The 16819-nt window shown below is 40.8% G+C and overlaps 1 protein-coding gene across 1 annotated transcript in view; it reads left to right on the top strand.

Annotated features, from left to right (window-relative positions):
* The window catches only part of LOC134798070 (adhesive plaque matrix protein-like), a 44647-nt gene extending 28454 nt beyond the window's left edge, over positions 1 to 16193 (top strand). The window contains exons 2-4 of the mRNA XM_063770403.1: positions 11536 to 11618; positions 12598 to 13321; positions 13461 to 16193. Coding sequence (XP_063626473.1) covers positions 11536 to 11618; positions 12598 to 13321; positions 13461 to 16078 — 3425 coding nt within the window. The 3' untranslated portion in view covers positions 16079 to 16193. The remainder of the gene's footprint in view (positions 1 to 11535; positions 11619 to 12597; positions 13322 to 13460) is intronic.
* The last annotated feature ends 626 nt before the right edge of the window (positions 16194 to 16819 follow it).

Here is a 16819-nt window from a genome sequence, read left to right as displayed (position 1 = left end):
TATCTATAGGTACACTTACTCATACCTGCTTGAGTTATTTAATGTGACAAACATTAAAATAAAATCACGTGTTAGTAACTTTGCAGTTTGCAGTGTTAACAACGTTTTTCCTTCTCCAAGTGAGAAAGTTTGAGGGAAACACCATTTTGCTAAGAAAAGAGTTCAACGAGCGGACGTCTCAAGTAGTCAGTCATTTCATGTTGGAGAGAAGATTTTTTTTTATTTGAATTTAATAAGTAATTTAACAATTTTAATAAAATATTTTAATGAACTTTTAGGACAAATAGACCGAAAAGTTTTACAACACCACTGAATGTTAATAACATTAAAAAGCAAAGCTCGGTTGAGTCTAATTTCTATTTCATTAGCGATTGTAATAAACTCCACTGTGTTCTCATAACCATAAGTTACAAAATAGTACAGGTTCTAACATATGTTAAGCGAACGTGGACTACTTATGGACCCACATACCTATATTATTATACACCCAGATTATACGGGACTTCTTACACAAGGAAGCGATTGACAATTGACACAATAGCCAGAAATTACGCAAATCCGATGTCAACCATTCACATGGTCCGCGCCCTTACACAATGCAATGGCACTTTTACTTAATGCAAAACATAGACAATGACATCTTCCCAAGCCCGTCTATGGTTAGTTAGGTTTTTCGAACGAAAGTGAGCAATCGATTGTGCTGTGAGACGCGGGGTTGATGAACGAGGTGTTTAGTTTTATTAATACGTTTTTGCGACGCGGATTAGCGACAAGTAGCCGTGAAATTATTTGTCAATGTCAGAAATTAGGTGTAATGAAAGGAGAGTTTGTAGTCATAGTTGTTATTTCGTATATAAATAGTAAAAACAAACTGAGCAAATTATTCGGCAGCTAATTTGGCAACGCAGTCCCCATGAAAAGCCAGAAAGAATGACGAACATTTGATTTGACGACGAAGAATATTTTGAGAACTATTCCTTTATTTAAGTGGCTTTTTTAGATAATTCTTTTCACGGGTTTCACAAATCAACCTTTAAAGATCTTTAAATAGGTACTTATTTTTGCTGTTGGTGCAGGGCACACAGAAAAAGAAGAAAGAGTAATGTAACTATGTCAACGTATATAGGTAAGTACTGTACCCAAGTATGGTTGTTTCTAAAATATGCCCCTTTCTTCGCACGTCCTGCCATAGGATCCTCAATCTCAAACAAGGTGATTTAATTAATCCGAATCAACATTGTACCTGTAGATTCGCGCGATACAAACTTCATTTGCTTCAAATATTTTATAGCACAATAATTACAAACTCACTGCCGTATCTTACGATAGTATCCCATGTGGAAGTAACGTAAGGCAATTAGCCTATTGCACCACAACCATATATAACTATCATGGCACGCGTACGTTACCCGCAGTTATATAAATCTATTGTTTAGTGTCGTGACGGTGTCTGATAGCAATCGTGTAATGGGCCGCGTTTGTCTCATAGGTCCCATTTCCATGAAGGATAAAGCCGAGCTAGAGCCTAGCCAAGATGACGCTATCGATGATGATATAGAAAACGCCAATGCGGGTAACGCCATTGCGGGCAACGCCAATGCAGGGGCGTATTTACCCTAGGGCCATCCGGGCCATGGCCCGGGGCGCCAACCTCCAGGGGCGGCATATGCCAACCCCCAGGGGCGGCATGCCGGATTGCATTTTGTTTTTCTTCCTTGACTTCTGGGGCGGCAAAACGTATTGGCCCGGGGCGCCAAATTTCAAAATACGCCCCTGCGCCAATGACAATCATTGATATAGAAAACGCCATCGACCTGGTACTTAGTCTAAAATAAAAGGAAACCTCAAGCAAGCCCATAAGTCAGAATCGACAACCCAAGATAGAAAGTCTTGGCGCAAATATGTGAGGAGGCGGAGGAAATAATGGGAAAAGGGATGGAAGAAGAATAAGAAGATGGAAAACGTTAATCGGAACCTAAAGAATGTGTGGAAATATTCACGTGTCATCTCGATACATTTATTTTCTTCTTTTCATTTGGCGTTTCTCGATATAGGTACAATTGTCATCTTGGCGAACGATTTCCAGCTTGCTGGGAATTAATTCCTGGAAAAAATCTAATTTGATTGGCCTACACAGTTCGCTATTGCAAATGTAATGCAGGGTTAGTTTGGTTCGGCTCTAGTGTATTGGTAGAGGTAGGTACCGGAATATTTTCCAGTATAAATTGTAATATTTACACGAAATATTTTTGGTGCGATAGGATAGTATTCAATATTCATACATCATTTTGTAGGAATCGTTTAATAAAACTATGTGGTCCGCTACTGTGACGAAGGCGTGGTGTGTAAACTGCCACTGTTTACATTTACTCTTTGTATAGAGAGTTCACGCTCTGGTTAAACTGTGGAGGTGCGTTTTATTTCTATACCAATTATATTTTTTAAATATATAAGGACAAAATGGAAATCTGAATTAATCAGATGTTTATAAAATTGTAACAACAATGATTTAAATAGTAGTCTATATTTATGGCGGCTTATGAATATTATTCGCGCTATATTTCACTTTTGACATTGTTGGATGTTGAGTAATGTCTTTGGTAATGCTAATGATAATAATAGATTATTATTAAAGATTAAGCCATTCAGGATGGTTAGGCACTTTTCTTTCCAGTTAACAGTATCTGCTGATGATTCTTGTCGTGTGGATAATTATGAAGCAGTCGTCGGCCGCGCTAGCCAATTACAGAGGATTTCCAACCGAAGACCGTTTTATTGGCACTAATTCTCACTTTTACTCGCTCGGACCACGCGGCCGGCACGCCATTCTAGACCAGTAAATCTCACTTGTGTGTGATTATATGCAATAATTAATATAGTTTTACGACCCAATCTTGTCACCAGAAATAACCAGATATTTGATTAATTTGGTCGCTAAGGCTTGATGTTCCGTACAAAATTTGAATTTCACTCCTTTTCCTACTGACAAATTGGATTTACAGGTACTTATACGTTATGGTTAGGTTTAATTGGGTAATTGAATATCTTTCGGGTTGAATTTTGACTAAAATATATTTGTTATTATGCAAAGTTTTTATGTCCTCATTAAATATATCCGCAATAGGTTCTCGAAAATGCTTCTAATAACATTTGGACATTCGTATAATTCCGATGTTTTTAACGCAATACATAAGAAATACATACCTACCTTTAACATCTAAGATAAGGTAGATTACTTACTCGATGCTACTGTAATCGAAACTTAAATAATACATGGAAATATAGTCACATGACTGTTCGTAGCATGTCATCCCGATATATTTTTACTTTTCTTTTAACATTTATCGATGTACGATTGTCATATTACTTAGGCCCCCAGATATGATTTAAGAAAATAGGGCCCACCGTTGCCGGAACTGATGGGCATAAAATAGCAATCGTTCGTTTTCCACCGCATTTCTCGGTGCGGTTCCTTTCTAGGTGACTCGAGCACCCTCATTATCAGCCACTGCCGAAAGTGAAACTTTAAACTATACCGCACTACCTATACTATACCTACCTCTTGCGTAGGATGATTAAGTGGTTAGATTTAATAATTATTATAATATACGTCCTTAAAAAATATACGTGTATGTAAGTAGAGACACTTACCTGAAGGCAAACTGTGAATTCATACAGCTTTGCAGGGATCTGTCTAAATTTAAGCTCTGTACTGTGTATTAATAAATAATTTCAATTAATTAAATTAGACATTGAGTCTAATAGTTTACATAAATACCAGTTACTCATAAAACAAACAAATTATAAAATACACTAGATAGGTCATACAGTATAATAAAAGTAAAATGTGTAGGTGCTATTTATAAATGTATGCTATTATTTTCTATCTTCATCGCCATACACCTATATAATGTCATCAATAAATTAATAATCTCGTCTACATAATGATTCTAACTGGAGTTTGCATGAGATTCCCGACGTACCTCTCCCACGTCCGTTCTAAAATCACTTTTAATTTCACCGACAGAAGGTTGGGTTTTAGGTGGCGTATCGGGTGTGCTGGAGCGTGGTGGAGGCATAAAAATGCGGCTCGCAGTTTTCTCGGCGAATAGCTGGAGTGAAACGTGCCACGGTCGCTGCGCCCGCGCGCGCTGGGATTCTGTTGGCGACGCGTGTTTGGGATGAGAAACATGCCAAAATTGTAGGAAATCTATAAGGTTACGAAGTAGGGAACCATTCTAGCATTGTCTCGGTATTTTGTCACGGTTCACTTGGGAAGCTTCGCAACACAAGTATAACATTGGCACAGGCACTCGTTTAACGAGGGCGACTGCCATTTGACCATCCAACCTAGAGGGGAAAGGAAGGCTTATAAGGATTAGTCCGGTTTCCTCACGAAATTTTCTTTAACCGAAAATCGATTGGTAAATATCAAATGATATTTAGTACAAAGTTCCAAGAAGGTAGGTACTCGTATTTAACTAATGTCGGCATTCTACATTCATGAATTCTGATCAGTGATCACAGTCGAATTCGTGTAATTTCTCAATCTGCAACTGCCAAAGTAACACGCACTTGTGCGCTAAATTAACGCACTATTTGCAATTACTTTTGCTAGTCTGTGTCTTGAATTTTCTCTTGACCAATGCTTTGCGTGTTTGTTAGAAGTTTCGCAGAAATGTTAAACAATATGTCATTACCCTGCATTATCAATTGGAGAACAAAACAATATACAATTATCGATGTTACTGTCAGTTACCTCCTTTTGAAGAACTGTATTTTCTATAAGCGGGTTTTATTTCATTTTCAATAGATAATAGTTTACCTAACTACAAGACTAAGGTATTAACGACTTAGGTATACGTATGTTATGAAAGATATATATTAAGGTTATAAGTTCAGTTACGCTTCGTCTGTTATATTTTCTCCAGTGTGATGTTAAAAACATATAGAGTCACTCTGTCTGTAGTAGATACGGTATGTTATGGTGAAATCATTAAGGATGACGAGAACCTCATAATAGCGGTTTCTCGTTTGCGTCTTCAAGAAGCTCTGAATTCGTTTTCGGCATCCTACCTACCTAGAATTTAACTAAGACGCTGCCATCCGATCAATATAAATCAATTCAAACTTGATTAATATTAACTAACATTTCATACATAAGCTTTAATAAAAAATCGAGCAATGGTTTGAAAGCCACTTACCGCTAGGCAGCAGGCTACCCAGTCCAAACTACCTAAACTAGCCATTGAAATCAAGAGCATATTACGTTATATTACCTCACTGTTAAATTCCCCCATTGTTCAGTTTAGTTGTGTACATTTCCTTAATCCACAATAAAAGTACCGTGACATCCGTTACCAAACTATTGTTACTAAATAGTACATGCTAGTACAATGCTCTGATTGCTTGCAACCTGACATTTACACCATATTGTCTGGGAAAAAAGGTCGCAAGAAGACATACTATACCACCTACTTCCTGGACCGAACATGTACCTATGCATTTCGTTTTGATTATATCAATTCATACATCATTTGATATTGACATAAAGGACTTAAGCGCGCTTAAGTTCGGTTTTTCTAGGATAGCGGTGCCGTAATATAGCGGCCGTCTCCATACAAAATACTACGACAACCATATTTACCAGTCCTAATTTCGGTATGTATAACGCATCGCCATCGGTACCACACGACTAAAAAGTCGGCACGGGTTAGGTACCTACAGTTTCATGAATTTCATGATAGACCTAAAATTTAATTTCAGAATTTTTGTTTCAAGCGTAAGGAATGAACCTAATATTGAAATGAGTTTGGCGATTCGAATCCTCAACCAAGACTCTACTCATTTTAACCAACGATATTTTGTGATCACAGTTTGCGATATGTCTGCGCCTGAGTCAAACAGATGATAACTACTTAACTAGTTGCTTTCTTGGACTTGACAGGCTCACAATGGCGTCGCGCGCGCTTGCGCACAGTAAGAGGTGACATCAGGTGCTTCCGCGGTTCCGGCCCCAGCTTATCCGATGTTGTTGACTGTTTTGTTGTTTTTGAGAGGCTAAATTAGAGAGACCTATATTAAACCAACTTCGAAAAGATCATATTGGGTTCGTAATTGCGGATTTTAAAGAGTAAAAGATTTATTTATTTTATTTATAGAAACTGTGAAGAATATTATAGGTATAGGTAAATCTACGTCGAACTGGATCTTGGACTAGGAAATTGGACAGGCTATATACCTACCTACTTTTTGTAGTTGCTTTGGAGTCAAGAAGAAAATAAATGTCTCGTGCCATGTCCCGGATTCATCGCTATTTTCCCGCTCTTACTTAATTGAGTACTACCCGCAAACATTTCTACTATAATTATAATTAAGTTAATCGTCGTGGTACTCGTGGCCAGTATATAATGTGGGGAAAGATAATAAAGATACAGAACAGCCAGCCTCACGAGGCCAATTAAGTGTGACAACTGTACTATATTTTAATTTTTAACAAGCAGAAACGTCTGTGGAAATGGTGAAGTGGCCGTGAGTTCAAGTCTCAGCAAGGCAGTAATTTTTCCACTTTTAAATCTATTCTAAGCTTAATAACTATACTATACGCAAACCAAACTAACATAAGTATACAATTTAGTAAGACTATCTGTATACGGAGTTCGAATAACCCGACTAAGAATCTGTGCTTAATCGAAGTACAAAAAAAGTTAGGTGACTTAATAGGCTTCACTATCAATTTATACATAGGTATTTTTCTAGCTAATAATATTCGGTAGATGTTCCGCTTGGGCTGTGGGAGTCAAAAATTTTAAGTTTAACAAAAATGAAGGAAAATTTGAAGCCATACAAATGAACTAGGAATGGAATGGTTTCTTTATGATAAGTCAATGTGGGAGTGAACCGTTGATTTAACAATTTTATTTACTGGAGAGGATTACGTACAGTCTGCCAAAGAAGAATAGAAATTAAAAAGTGGCAATACAGTAGTGTCGTCCCGTTTTCTTATATAATTATATTGATTTGAAAGGGACGACACTACAGTATTGCCACTTTTTAATTTCTAGTCTTTTTTGTCAGACTATATGTAGGTATATCAATATGAAAATACATTGCACTAGCAAAGATACGCCAATCTTCCGTGTACACGCACGATTGCCCCAAATTCTCCCTACTAGACATACAATAGTGCCCCCGTTAACGTAACGTAACGTTACGTAAAGGGCTAACGAGTGTAATTGTTACGTTTGCAATCAACCTCATTCGCAGCACGAGAACATGCTAATCGGAAAAAGTTGGGAGAAGACTTGGGTACGAATCAATGAGTTTCTAAACACTTTTAATTACTTAGATGAATACAACAACGTAAAGTGTAAAAAAAAACTCGGCTGAAACATTAGGGCTTTACATATGTATAAGTACCTATTTTACTTAAGATGCTTAAGGCCAATTTTAATTTTGACATGACATTTTCGCAGCTACCTACTAGAGGCGTTTTCGGATGTGCAAAATATGGAACTGACGACCCTTATCTTATCGATCATTTTAGCTGATATAGATCGCATGATATTTTTTGAACCAGTTAATATGAACCTAGCCAATTTGCGATAGGTACAGTTACATTAATTATATCTTTACAGTAGGTACTAATGGTGCTACCTATAACTGCACTAATTGCGATAATTAGCACATTACGCAACTATGTCGAAAACTTAAAGGGCCATACATATCTACAGTAAAACGGTGTACGATAGACGTGCGAATAGGTAATTCGCAACTCGTGTCGATTTAAAACATTCCCTTCGGAAGTGTTCTAAAGCGAATTTCCTATTTTTCACACTAGTATCGTAATGTACTATTATCTACTACAGTTACATGAAGTATTAATTCGTTTTTTGACATAGAATATCAAATAGAGTACCTACTACAATACAATTGACTCTAAATTACGGGCATGACGAGTTTTTTGCGATGAACACGGAATAGTGAATTTTCTCAACGTAAAAGTTAACTACTCGTAATTCAATTTCGCTTTAAGCTTCGATTATCCATAATAATATATTACGTATTATTTATTAAATGCGAAAGTAACTTTGTCTGTCTGTCTGTCTGTTACATGAGCGTTTCTTTTATTTTTTGCCATTTTTAATTATTGTGACCTTTTTTGCCACTTTTGTGTTATTTCTACTCGGAATCACGAGCTCTTTCGATCCTAATGGGATAAAAATATTTCCCAGATTATTTTCCTATCGTCGTGTTACCATTTCCCCATACACTTTGTATGGCGGTAACAAAAGGAAGGTTTGAGAAAAATGTATGGAAATTTCAGGACACTTTTTTTCTCCTAAGGATGAAAAGGGCTCGCGATCCTGACTAGAAATAACACAAAAGTGGCAAAAAAAGTCACAATATAAAAAAGGCAAAAAATAAAAGAAACGCTCTAATAGCTCTCCACGCTATCGCTGAACGGATTTAGTTGACATTTGGTATGTAAATATATACCTAGTTTGAAGCTCGGGAAAGGACACAATGATAGTGTTAAGAAGCGGGAAGAAGCTTAAGTCTCCTATATTTGAATGAGCGGCGTGGTGGCAAAACCTTGACAGCGGTCGCTACTTTTATACTGTTTGACAAATATCAGCTGTCAAATAATAACTAAAGACGTCAGGCCGGCGCCACAGCCGTGCACATCCCGCATTGCAAAATTTTGTTTGTTTTTCAAGGACGGACAGTTTTACAAACATTTTTTTAATAATATACTCGTATGATAAGATAATATATCACATCAAAAGTGAATGAATGGGTCGCAGGCGTGGGAACGACAGACTCGGTCACTCGGTTCCGGTCCACAAACCGACTGCTACTCAATTTGCCGCCATTTACTTTCGTACGAAAGTTTGATCGGTGTAATGAGACGGAAAGTGATTTTTACAACCGCGACAATGTCGGGAAGTTAAATAGTTATATTATTTATATTATACCCAGACAAGATTTTATTTGGCATTCGCCATGTTATGGATTAATTTCACTGGTACTAATTTATTTTATGGCAAAGGGAGACTCTTTGACAACAGACGTTGATAGTCAGTGATGTTACCGATGAAAGAGGAAGAAAATATTTCACAGTTATAAACAATTTTACGATTAAACGCGTATTAGCGATAGGTTAGGGTTAGGGCTTCCAATACCGGGATCCCGGGATCCCGAAATACCGGGATCCCGTCTGTTTAAACGCATTTTTCAATACCGGTATTTTTTAATGCAATACCGGGATCCCGGTATTTTCTAAAACAAGGAAAATGTGCCGATTATAACGTTTAAAATCCATTAAAATGATCAAATTCGGCTGTATCGAGAAGATTACTTGCCCATTTAATTAAAGAAGATCATTTAGGTAATTGAAACAAGATCTGTGCATATGCGTTAGATAAATATTTGGTGATGAATTCTGATGTTCAGGATATGATATTAATATAATTACTTAGTTCTTAAAATTTTATCAAAAAGTAGAAAGAAATGAATTGTAGTATGGCATACGAATTTATGGTGCCAAATTTGAATATTTATTGGCTGGTTTATTAGGTTGAACTAAAAATGTGACTGGTGAAGTCAACAAGGCGGATAAAATGATTGCCAACCTGGAGGGTGAAATGATAATTATTGCAGATGGCGATTATTGTTTAATATCCTAAGGCGTGGCTCACTCCGCGATTTCGTCGCTTTGCAACAGGTAGCTACAAGTACATCCGATCCACACCAATTTTGGTGGCTAGCCATAAGCCGCGCGTGTCGCTGTCGCCATCACCTAGCGGCCATATCTGTCCTGATCGTAACAGACGCGTTTTGTTAGAGAGTGAGTCTTCTGTACCTAGTACTATTATTTATTCAGTGCCTAAGCTAAGGACATACATATCTGGTGTTACAGTGAGCCATTTTTTTAATAAAACTCAAAAATTTTAGGCGATTTTAGTCAATACCGGGATCCCGGGATCCCGGTATTGATGAAGACAGTTTCGGTATTAATACCGGTATTGAAAGAAGTCCGGTATTTGGAAGCCCTAGTTAGGGTCAAACACAGGGTCAAAGTTAGGTAACAGGTGGGTAATTTTAAGGCCTGGCCAAACAGCCGGCGCGACGCAGCGCTTCGGTCGCGCCGCGCGACCGCGGCACATGCTATCAGGTTACCGACGTCAAACAGACTGCGTCCCGCCGGTATCACGCCCCGCTTCTGTCGCGCCCCGCGCCGCGCGGCCCCTTGCGTCCACGCGGCGCGTGCGCAGCGCTGTTTGGCCAGGCCTTAAAATATAGCGATCGCGTCGATATGGTGCCTATTTCAAGCACTTGTTTTGACAATATCTTGTTTATTTTTGATTTGGTTAGTAATAATTAACGGTAGGTACATAAATATCATCAATATTTACTTGTTGGACCAGCAATGCACGGTGAGTTGTCGCTGTCAGGTGACAATTCTAAACATGATGAAACAGGGGCCTAACATCTCATATTCGAAAACCATGGTCCCAAACTAATACTATTTTACTGTGTGCGCACTCTGTCTTTACGCTGTGATAGCTATATTTTACAACTACGGTCCCACTTATCGGCAAAAGTACGATTGAATGGTACGATCGAGATTAAGGGCTGATTTAGACGGCGCGCGAACTCGCATGCGGTTTTAGTTACATTGCGGACTGTTGGTTACGTCCAATTCAACCGACCGATCAAAAGCCGCAATGGCATGAAACTCGCATGCGAGTTCTCGCATCGTCTAAGTCGGGCTTTAAACCTTTAAATAAAGTTGAGGACTTAGGATCTTCTAATGATGGCCTACGCAACGCAAACTTATTGGCGCGGCACTTCAAAAGCGCTTAACTTCTATAACTAGTATTCCCAGTATTTAATGAACAGGTATAAAAGCGAACTTAATTAATGATTACCGACTTTTTACTTGCACCATCGCTTTCCCAGAAAGCCTCCTTACGGATATGTAATTTGACGCAATTGCGACTTTTTGTCGACCCGTCCGACGCATTAGAGACTTTATTAACCATCATTTGACAAAAATACGTAGAAAGTAGCCTTGATTGCTTAAAGTGGACAATGATATGGCGAGTTGTGTTTGTTGCGGAGGCCTAAGGGATAATCTTTAATGATAGTTTTCACATTCGTAGTAAAACTACTCAATGATTAGGCCTTTAATGTACATACTTACAGTCACTGACCCCATTTTTTTAGGTAATTCGCCACTGCAAGATTATAATCAGTTTAGGAGGTAAATAAATGTATAGAATAAGTGTCTCCTGACATAATAAGGTTAATGCGGCCAAATCAGTGCGGGAAAGAGCGTATTTTTAAACCATAGGAAATAGAGCCCATCTGCTTTTGACTGCGACTAATAGCAATCGCTGCTTTGTCGATGAAGTTAACAATCGTGGAAGATTGTTTGAAAAAAAGAGTTCGTGCACGGAATTTCTTGCAGACGGGTACTCAAGTAATGCGATAGACAGTGATGATTAAACAAAATTTGTTTTGTTTCAGGGTGGCTATGGCTGGCCGCGGTGCTGGCGCTAGCGGCTCCAAGCTCAGCCGGCCACCACCGCCGCTCCATGCCAACACAATCGGTATGTATAGAGATTGATTTTAGCGATAATACCGCCTGTTGTTTCAGGGGGGCTATCTTGTTTCATTTTCTTGGTAACATTGTTGAATTACAAGAGTTGTTACAAGTTGTTACTCAAGGCTGGTAGTATGGTGGTAGTGGTGGTAAATTAATGGCTCCTCTACACGATGGACCAGCGAGATGGCCATGTGATGGTTGAGATAACGCACTATGGAATGGGCCATGTCTACGCACCATCGCTGGCCCACTACCTTTGAAAACCCGACACCGTGGCCATCCCATCGCCATCCCGCTGCGCCAAAAGGCCCAAAAGCCATCCGACGCCACTACCCCCACTACGCGCTGGCCCATCTTACTGGGCCTGTATGCTGTCCCATCGTGTCAGCCATGAAATCCATACGAACGTCATTAGTGTCAGAAGCTCTAATTACTCTCTAATTAATCATTAGAGCTGAAAATTGTTAAACCAACTTCTTGCTCAAAGCTGCCATAAAAAATGTTACAATTGCCGCAATCATTAGGAATGATCTGATCGCAGTGACTGACCGATAGATACAAAATACATTAAAAAAACATAAATGGGTATTTTACTTACGGTACGCCGTCGCCGCTCCGTGCCAAATCGTATTGCGTTATTGCAAATGATTGAGATTGCACGAGACTACAGAATCGATACCATCCGTAAAAGGTTCGAACTACATATAAGTTTTCTACGGAGTTACGACTATTTTCCTTCGGGTGTTTACCATGCGTGCGGCATCACGCTTTCGTTCTGCGCGCCCATAAATAGCAATAAAGATAAATCATAGGGTAAAAGATTCGTGTGGAATTGTTTACTTAGTAACCAACAATTTTAATCTACAGTCAGCCAGATCACTAAGACTTTATTTACACAAACCACTTTCTTTTCTTTTTGTTTTTGTTTACCCACTAAACCATGTTCTATTGACATTGTCTCACCTTTTGTTTATTTTTTCCAGGCTCTCCCGTTGTCCAAAGGCGGCTGGCGGCCAGTGATAGGCTCCGGCGGCCTTGTGTACGGCGCGTACGGCACGGCCCCTCTCCACGCGCCCCCCACCTACAAGGTCCCCGCACCTGTCCCCGTGCAGGACCAGTACGCCTCCTCCGCGCGCCCGCTCGTCACCCGCGATGCCACCAAACTCACCTCAATAGCCCAGTCCTACCGCCCTACGACCCTCAGAACTATCCCCACCCAACCTCCTCTCAACCAACCCATCAACTCCTACCACAACCCTTACAACAACGGCCTAACCCACTACAAATACATCCAGAACTTCCCGGTCGAAAGCGTGTTGATCAGAAACCCACATAATCCTTACGCTGCGAGACCAGTCTTCACAAAATATCCACAGAAGTTCAAGCAGCCAATCCAGCAGCATGTTCAACCGGTCCAATACCAATATCAAACTGGGAAGCCTTTCGATATCTACCCAAAGCCTGCTGACTACTCAAAGCCAGAGAAGAAACCGCAATCAAGCGAGACTGAGATCTATAAGCCTGAAGTGTACAAACTGCCAGATAATGAGGCTGCCCAGCAAGCTCTAAACCAGCAGGTGAAGACGGCCCAGCAGCAGACATTCCCAGTGCAGGGCTTCGCGCAGAACTTCCCTGGTCAGAAGATACCCGTCAACCCGTATTCGCATTACACGTTCCAGGACAACTCTTTCCCACCGCGAATTTTTGGTAAGACTCACACAGAATAAAAGCTAGTATAAAATACGACATAACATGCTCTGTCTCAAATCTTGTGAATTTACCTTACCTTTTCATTAATCTACATGTAATAAAAAGGGTAATGTCTAAGATGTTCTTCAATTTGCAGGTACGTTCAGCCCGTTCAACGTGCAATCCGTCAAAGGACAAAACTCTGGGTTCCCGACTAGGACAACTTTCATACCTCAACACCAACAGCCGACGAGACAGACTATCTTCAACTCATTCAGCTACTCTCCCAACTACAAACAGACTCCGAATTACTTCCCAACAACTACGCCAAAGCTGCAGTCGACTGTCAACCAAATACATTTCGGGACAGCCGTCACCGACTACAACAAGAATGTCCCAACACAGCCACCTAAGGTGTCTACCGCTCCAAAGATCGACCCTAACGCAGGCAATAAGGGCGGCTTCAAAGCTAGCCCACAAGATCCCTTCTCAAAACAATACAGCTCTGACTACAACAAAGTAACAACCTACAACCCAGTACAAACGACCACTTTGGCAAACTACTACAACGATTTCCAATACCCGGTGCAACAGAACTTCCAAGCGCAAAATTATTACGACCAGCAAACGATTAATGCGAATTACGAGAAGAAGAAACACAAGATCCATGATAACTTCGCCGCAGGCGGCAACCAGGAAGTATCCCAGCAGTACATAAACCCGCCTAGTCATTTAGAGGGAACGCCTAATTCCGTTCCTTTCCGAGCAACTTATGAAGTGACGGAAACTTACTCTGACGAACTTCACACACATTCGTCTAAAGCCCCGTGGACTGCGAGCCCTGACTACGACAATCAGAAAGTCACCGATGAATCGGTTACAAAGCAACAGTATTATGACTCCTCCTTTAAGCCTGAAACGACGCCGATCCCCGAAGAGTTCGCTATTGTAACAGAAGCCGAAAAAGGCTACGAAAACTCTTTGAATTACGACGGAAACGTCGAATCTCAAAGCAGAAGGCCGCTAGGCGACGACTTTGAACCTATAGGTAAGCACAAGCTGAAAGACTATTACTACAAAGTCACTCCTTCGTACGACGACCACAGCCCGCCGAGACGAACGAAGAAGCCGACTGAGGCGTACAAGCAAACGAGTACCCAAGCAGCCACGACCACCACCACTACCACTACAGGCAACGACGAAAACAACGATCTTCTAGTTGAGCCTCTGCCTACGCTTCCTCCAAACAAGCACTTCAAGCGCCCAAGCACTATTCCACCAACTGAGAAGGAAAAGCAAAGGAAACGGATCAAGAACCGAAGGCGTCGTCCCCCGCTAGCTAACATCCACCACAGGGAAGAATCTAGCACTGCTAAATACATTCAATCCTCAACCGAACCCGCACCCACGACTGACGTCGGCGACGAATACCAGGCCTTCACTCGCAGACCATCGAAATATAAAAGTCAGTACAACCTCACCACTCCCGGTGTGAACGACGATTTAATAACAAGCGCTCTCCCCACCATTGCACCCACGTATCCAACGATAGCAAAGAAGAAACTCGGCCACCGTAGACCACTAACCACCACAGAAAGATACGAGACTACAACACAATCTTACCGGGACTACGATTCTAACAATGAGTCCCCAATAATGAAGATAGCGACACGACCACAACTCAAAGTAACCCAACGCCCGATTGAAACAAAGAGTGAGACGCCAGATTACACACACAAGCAGGATGAAAAGGACACACCCACCAGCGATATAGCAGTCAGTTTAAGCGACACACTAAAAACTACCAGACCTGATAAGGATTTCTCGTTCCATAGAGACCTTAAGCCATTAGACGCTGAATTAGAACCAATTAGAGGTCATAGGGAAACCACTACTCAATCACTCAGCAGTGAAGTAACAGCAACCACCACTACTCCCAGAGTTGAAACTACACCCGACCCACCCGCGAAAGTACTAAGACCTAGACTGAAGAATAAATATGAAAGTAATAGACCTCGGTTCAGCGTAAAAGACTACAGAAATCGCCTCAGCTCTACTACAAGCACCACAGAAAAATCTGCAGATACGCAACACGCGCCGAAAGTTAGATTCCCCCAAAGAAGACCGTACAACGAAAACAACAGATACAATAGTGAAAATGATACCGCTACTGAGAGAAAGAAATTTGTGCCTAAGGACCCGAGACACAAGGTGAGCGACGCGACTGAGGCCCCTGAGCAAGCAGAGCAGACTCATGCCAGACAGTCCAGCAGAGTGAGACAGACGACAGTAGAACCTACAGAGGGAACGACGCAAAAGATCTCATCTCGCATCCGCAACGGTTCCCGAAGACCGAGGCCGACTACTGAGGAAGCCACAGAGCCCACCACCCCTACCACGGTCACTCACAAAAGACTGATCCGGAAAAAGATAAAAGATTCCGAGATCGGCGAATCAGTACAAGACATCAGCGTGACAGAAACTACCACAGACCACAAAGAAGACATCACTTCCGAGAGAACGCGGTCAGAAAGCGCCATTATGAAAATCGCTGACAAGAAACACCACGATCCAATTGAGCATTTATTTGAGCACTCAAAGCGGGTGTCTGATTTAACCCTAGCGGCAAGTAAAGACTACAACACTCCAGGCATGTTTAAAACAGTATCTCAGAGCAGTAGAAGAGTCCCCAGCTACTTTACCATAGCGACGGATGACCCTATCCTGCCCATCGAGGCTTTCTTCCCACAATTGAACCAAAAGAAGGAATCGTAACGTTCCTATTATATTTAGGTAATTTCACAAACCAAATCCTTTCCACTGCCAAAGCGAGATTAACTCTTATGGCTCCTCTACACCATCGGCAATGATGGTCCATTACATAATGGGCCACGAGTCCGTCGTGTGGGCACGCGCACAATCATGCCCGCCACTTCGTTTGATGTTTGCCCGAAAACGAACAGAATGGCGATCACGCTCCATCATCGCCGATCATGGGCCATTAAGCACGATCGGGATCACCTGAAATTGCTCATCATGGCCAATGGAATAGAGGACCCAATAGACGACAGTCTAGTTGTAAAAGGCGTTTGAAGTGCTGTTTCACAGAAGCAATGCCATAAGTCCTTGTTTATGTATTTAATGGTGATGATGGTTATTTTTCGATCTAGAAATATATTCCTAAACGCGATCATGAAATGTAGTTTTCTGTTCCTGGTATGTGGTTTTACAAAGGCCTTATGGCAACATTGTAGAAGCTTTCTCGTGAAACTATTTCAAAGCTAAAGACTTTTACAAATAGCGCTGCATTTATTAATGATTCTATGTTATATTTAACCACGTGCAATTTCATCAAGCAAAAATCTACTACGACTGCCTCCTTATTTTGGGACTTATATCGACTTTATATCACTCGATATAGAGTCGATATTGGTACAAAAGTGGAGATTCAGCGCTGTGTTCTCTTCCTACGTCTAGCGTAGCTGAACTTTATTGTGTAGACAATAAAGTATGTTT

The sequence above is a fragment of the Cydia splendana genome, chromosome 16 (assembly GCF_910591565.1).
Source record: "Cydia splendana chromosome 16, ilCydSple1.2, whole genome shotgun sequence".
Taxonomy (NCBI): domain Eukaryota; kingdom Metazoa; phylum Arthropoda; class Insecta; order Lepidoptera; family Tortricidae; genus Cydia; species Cydia splendana.
The sequence above is the reverse complement of the archived record's forward strand: the minus strand, read 5'-3'. Positions and strand labels throughout refer to the sequence as shown.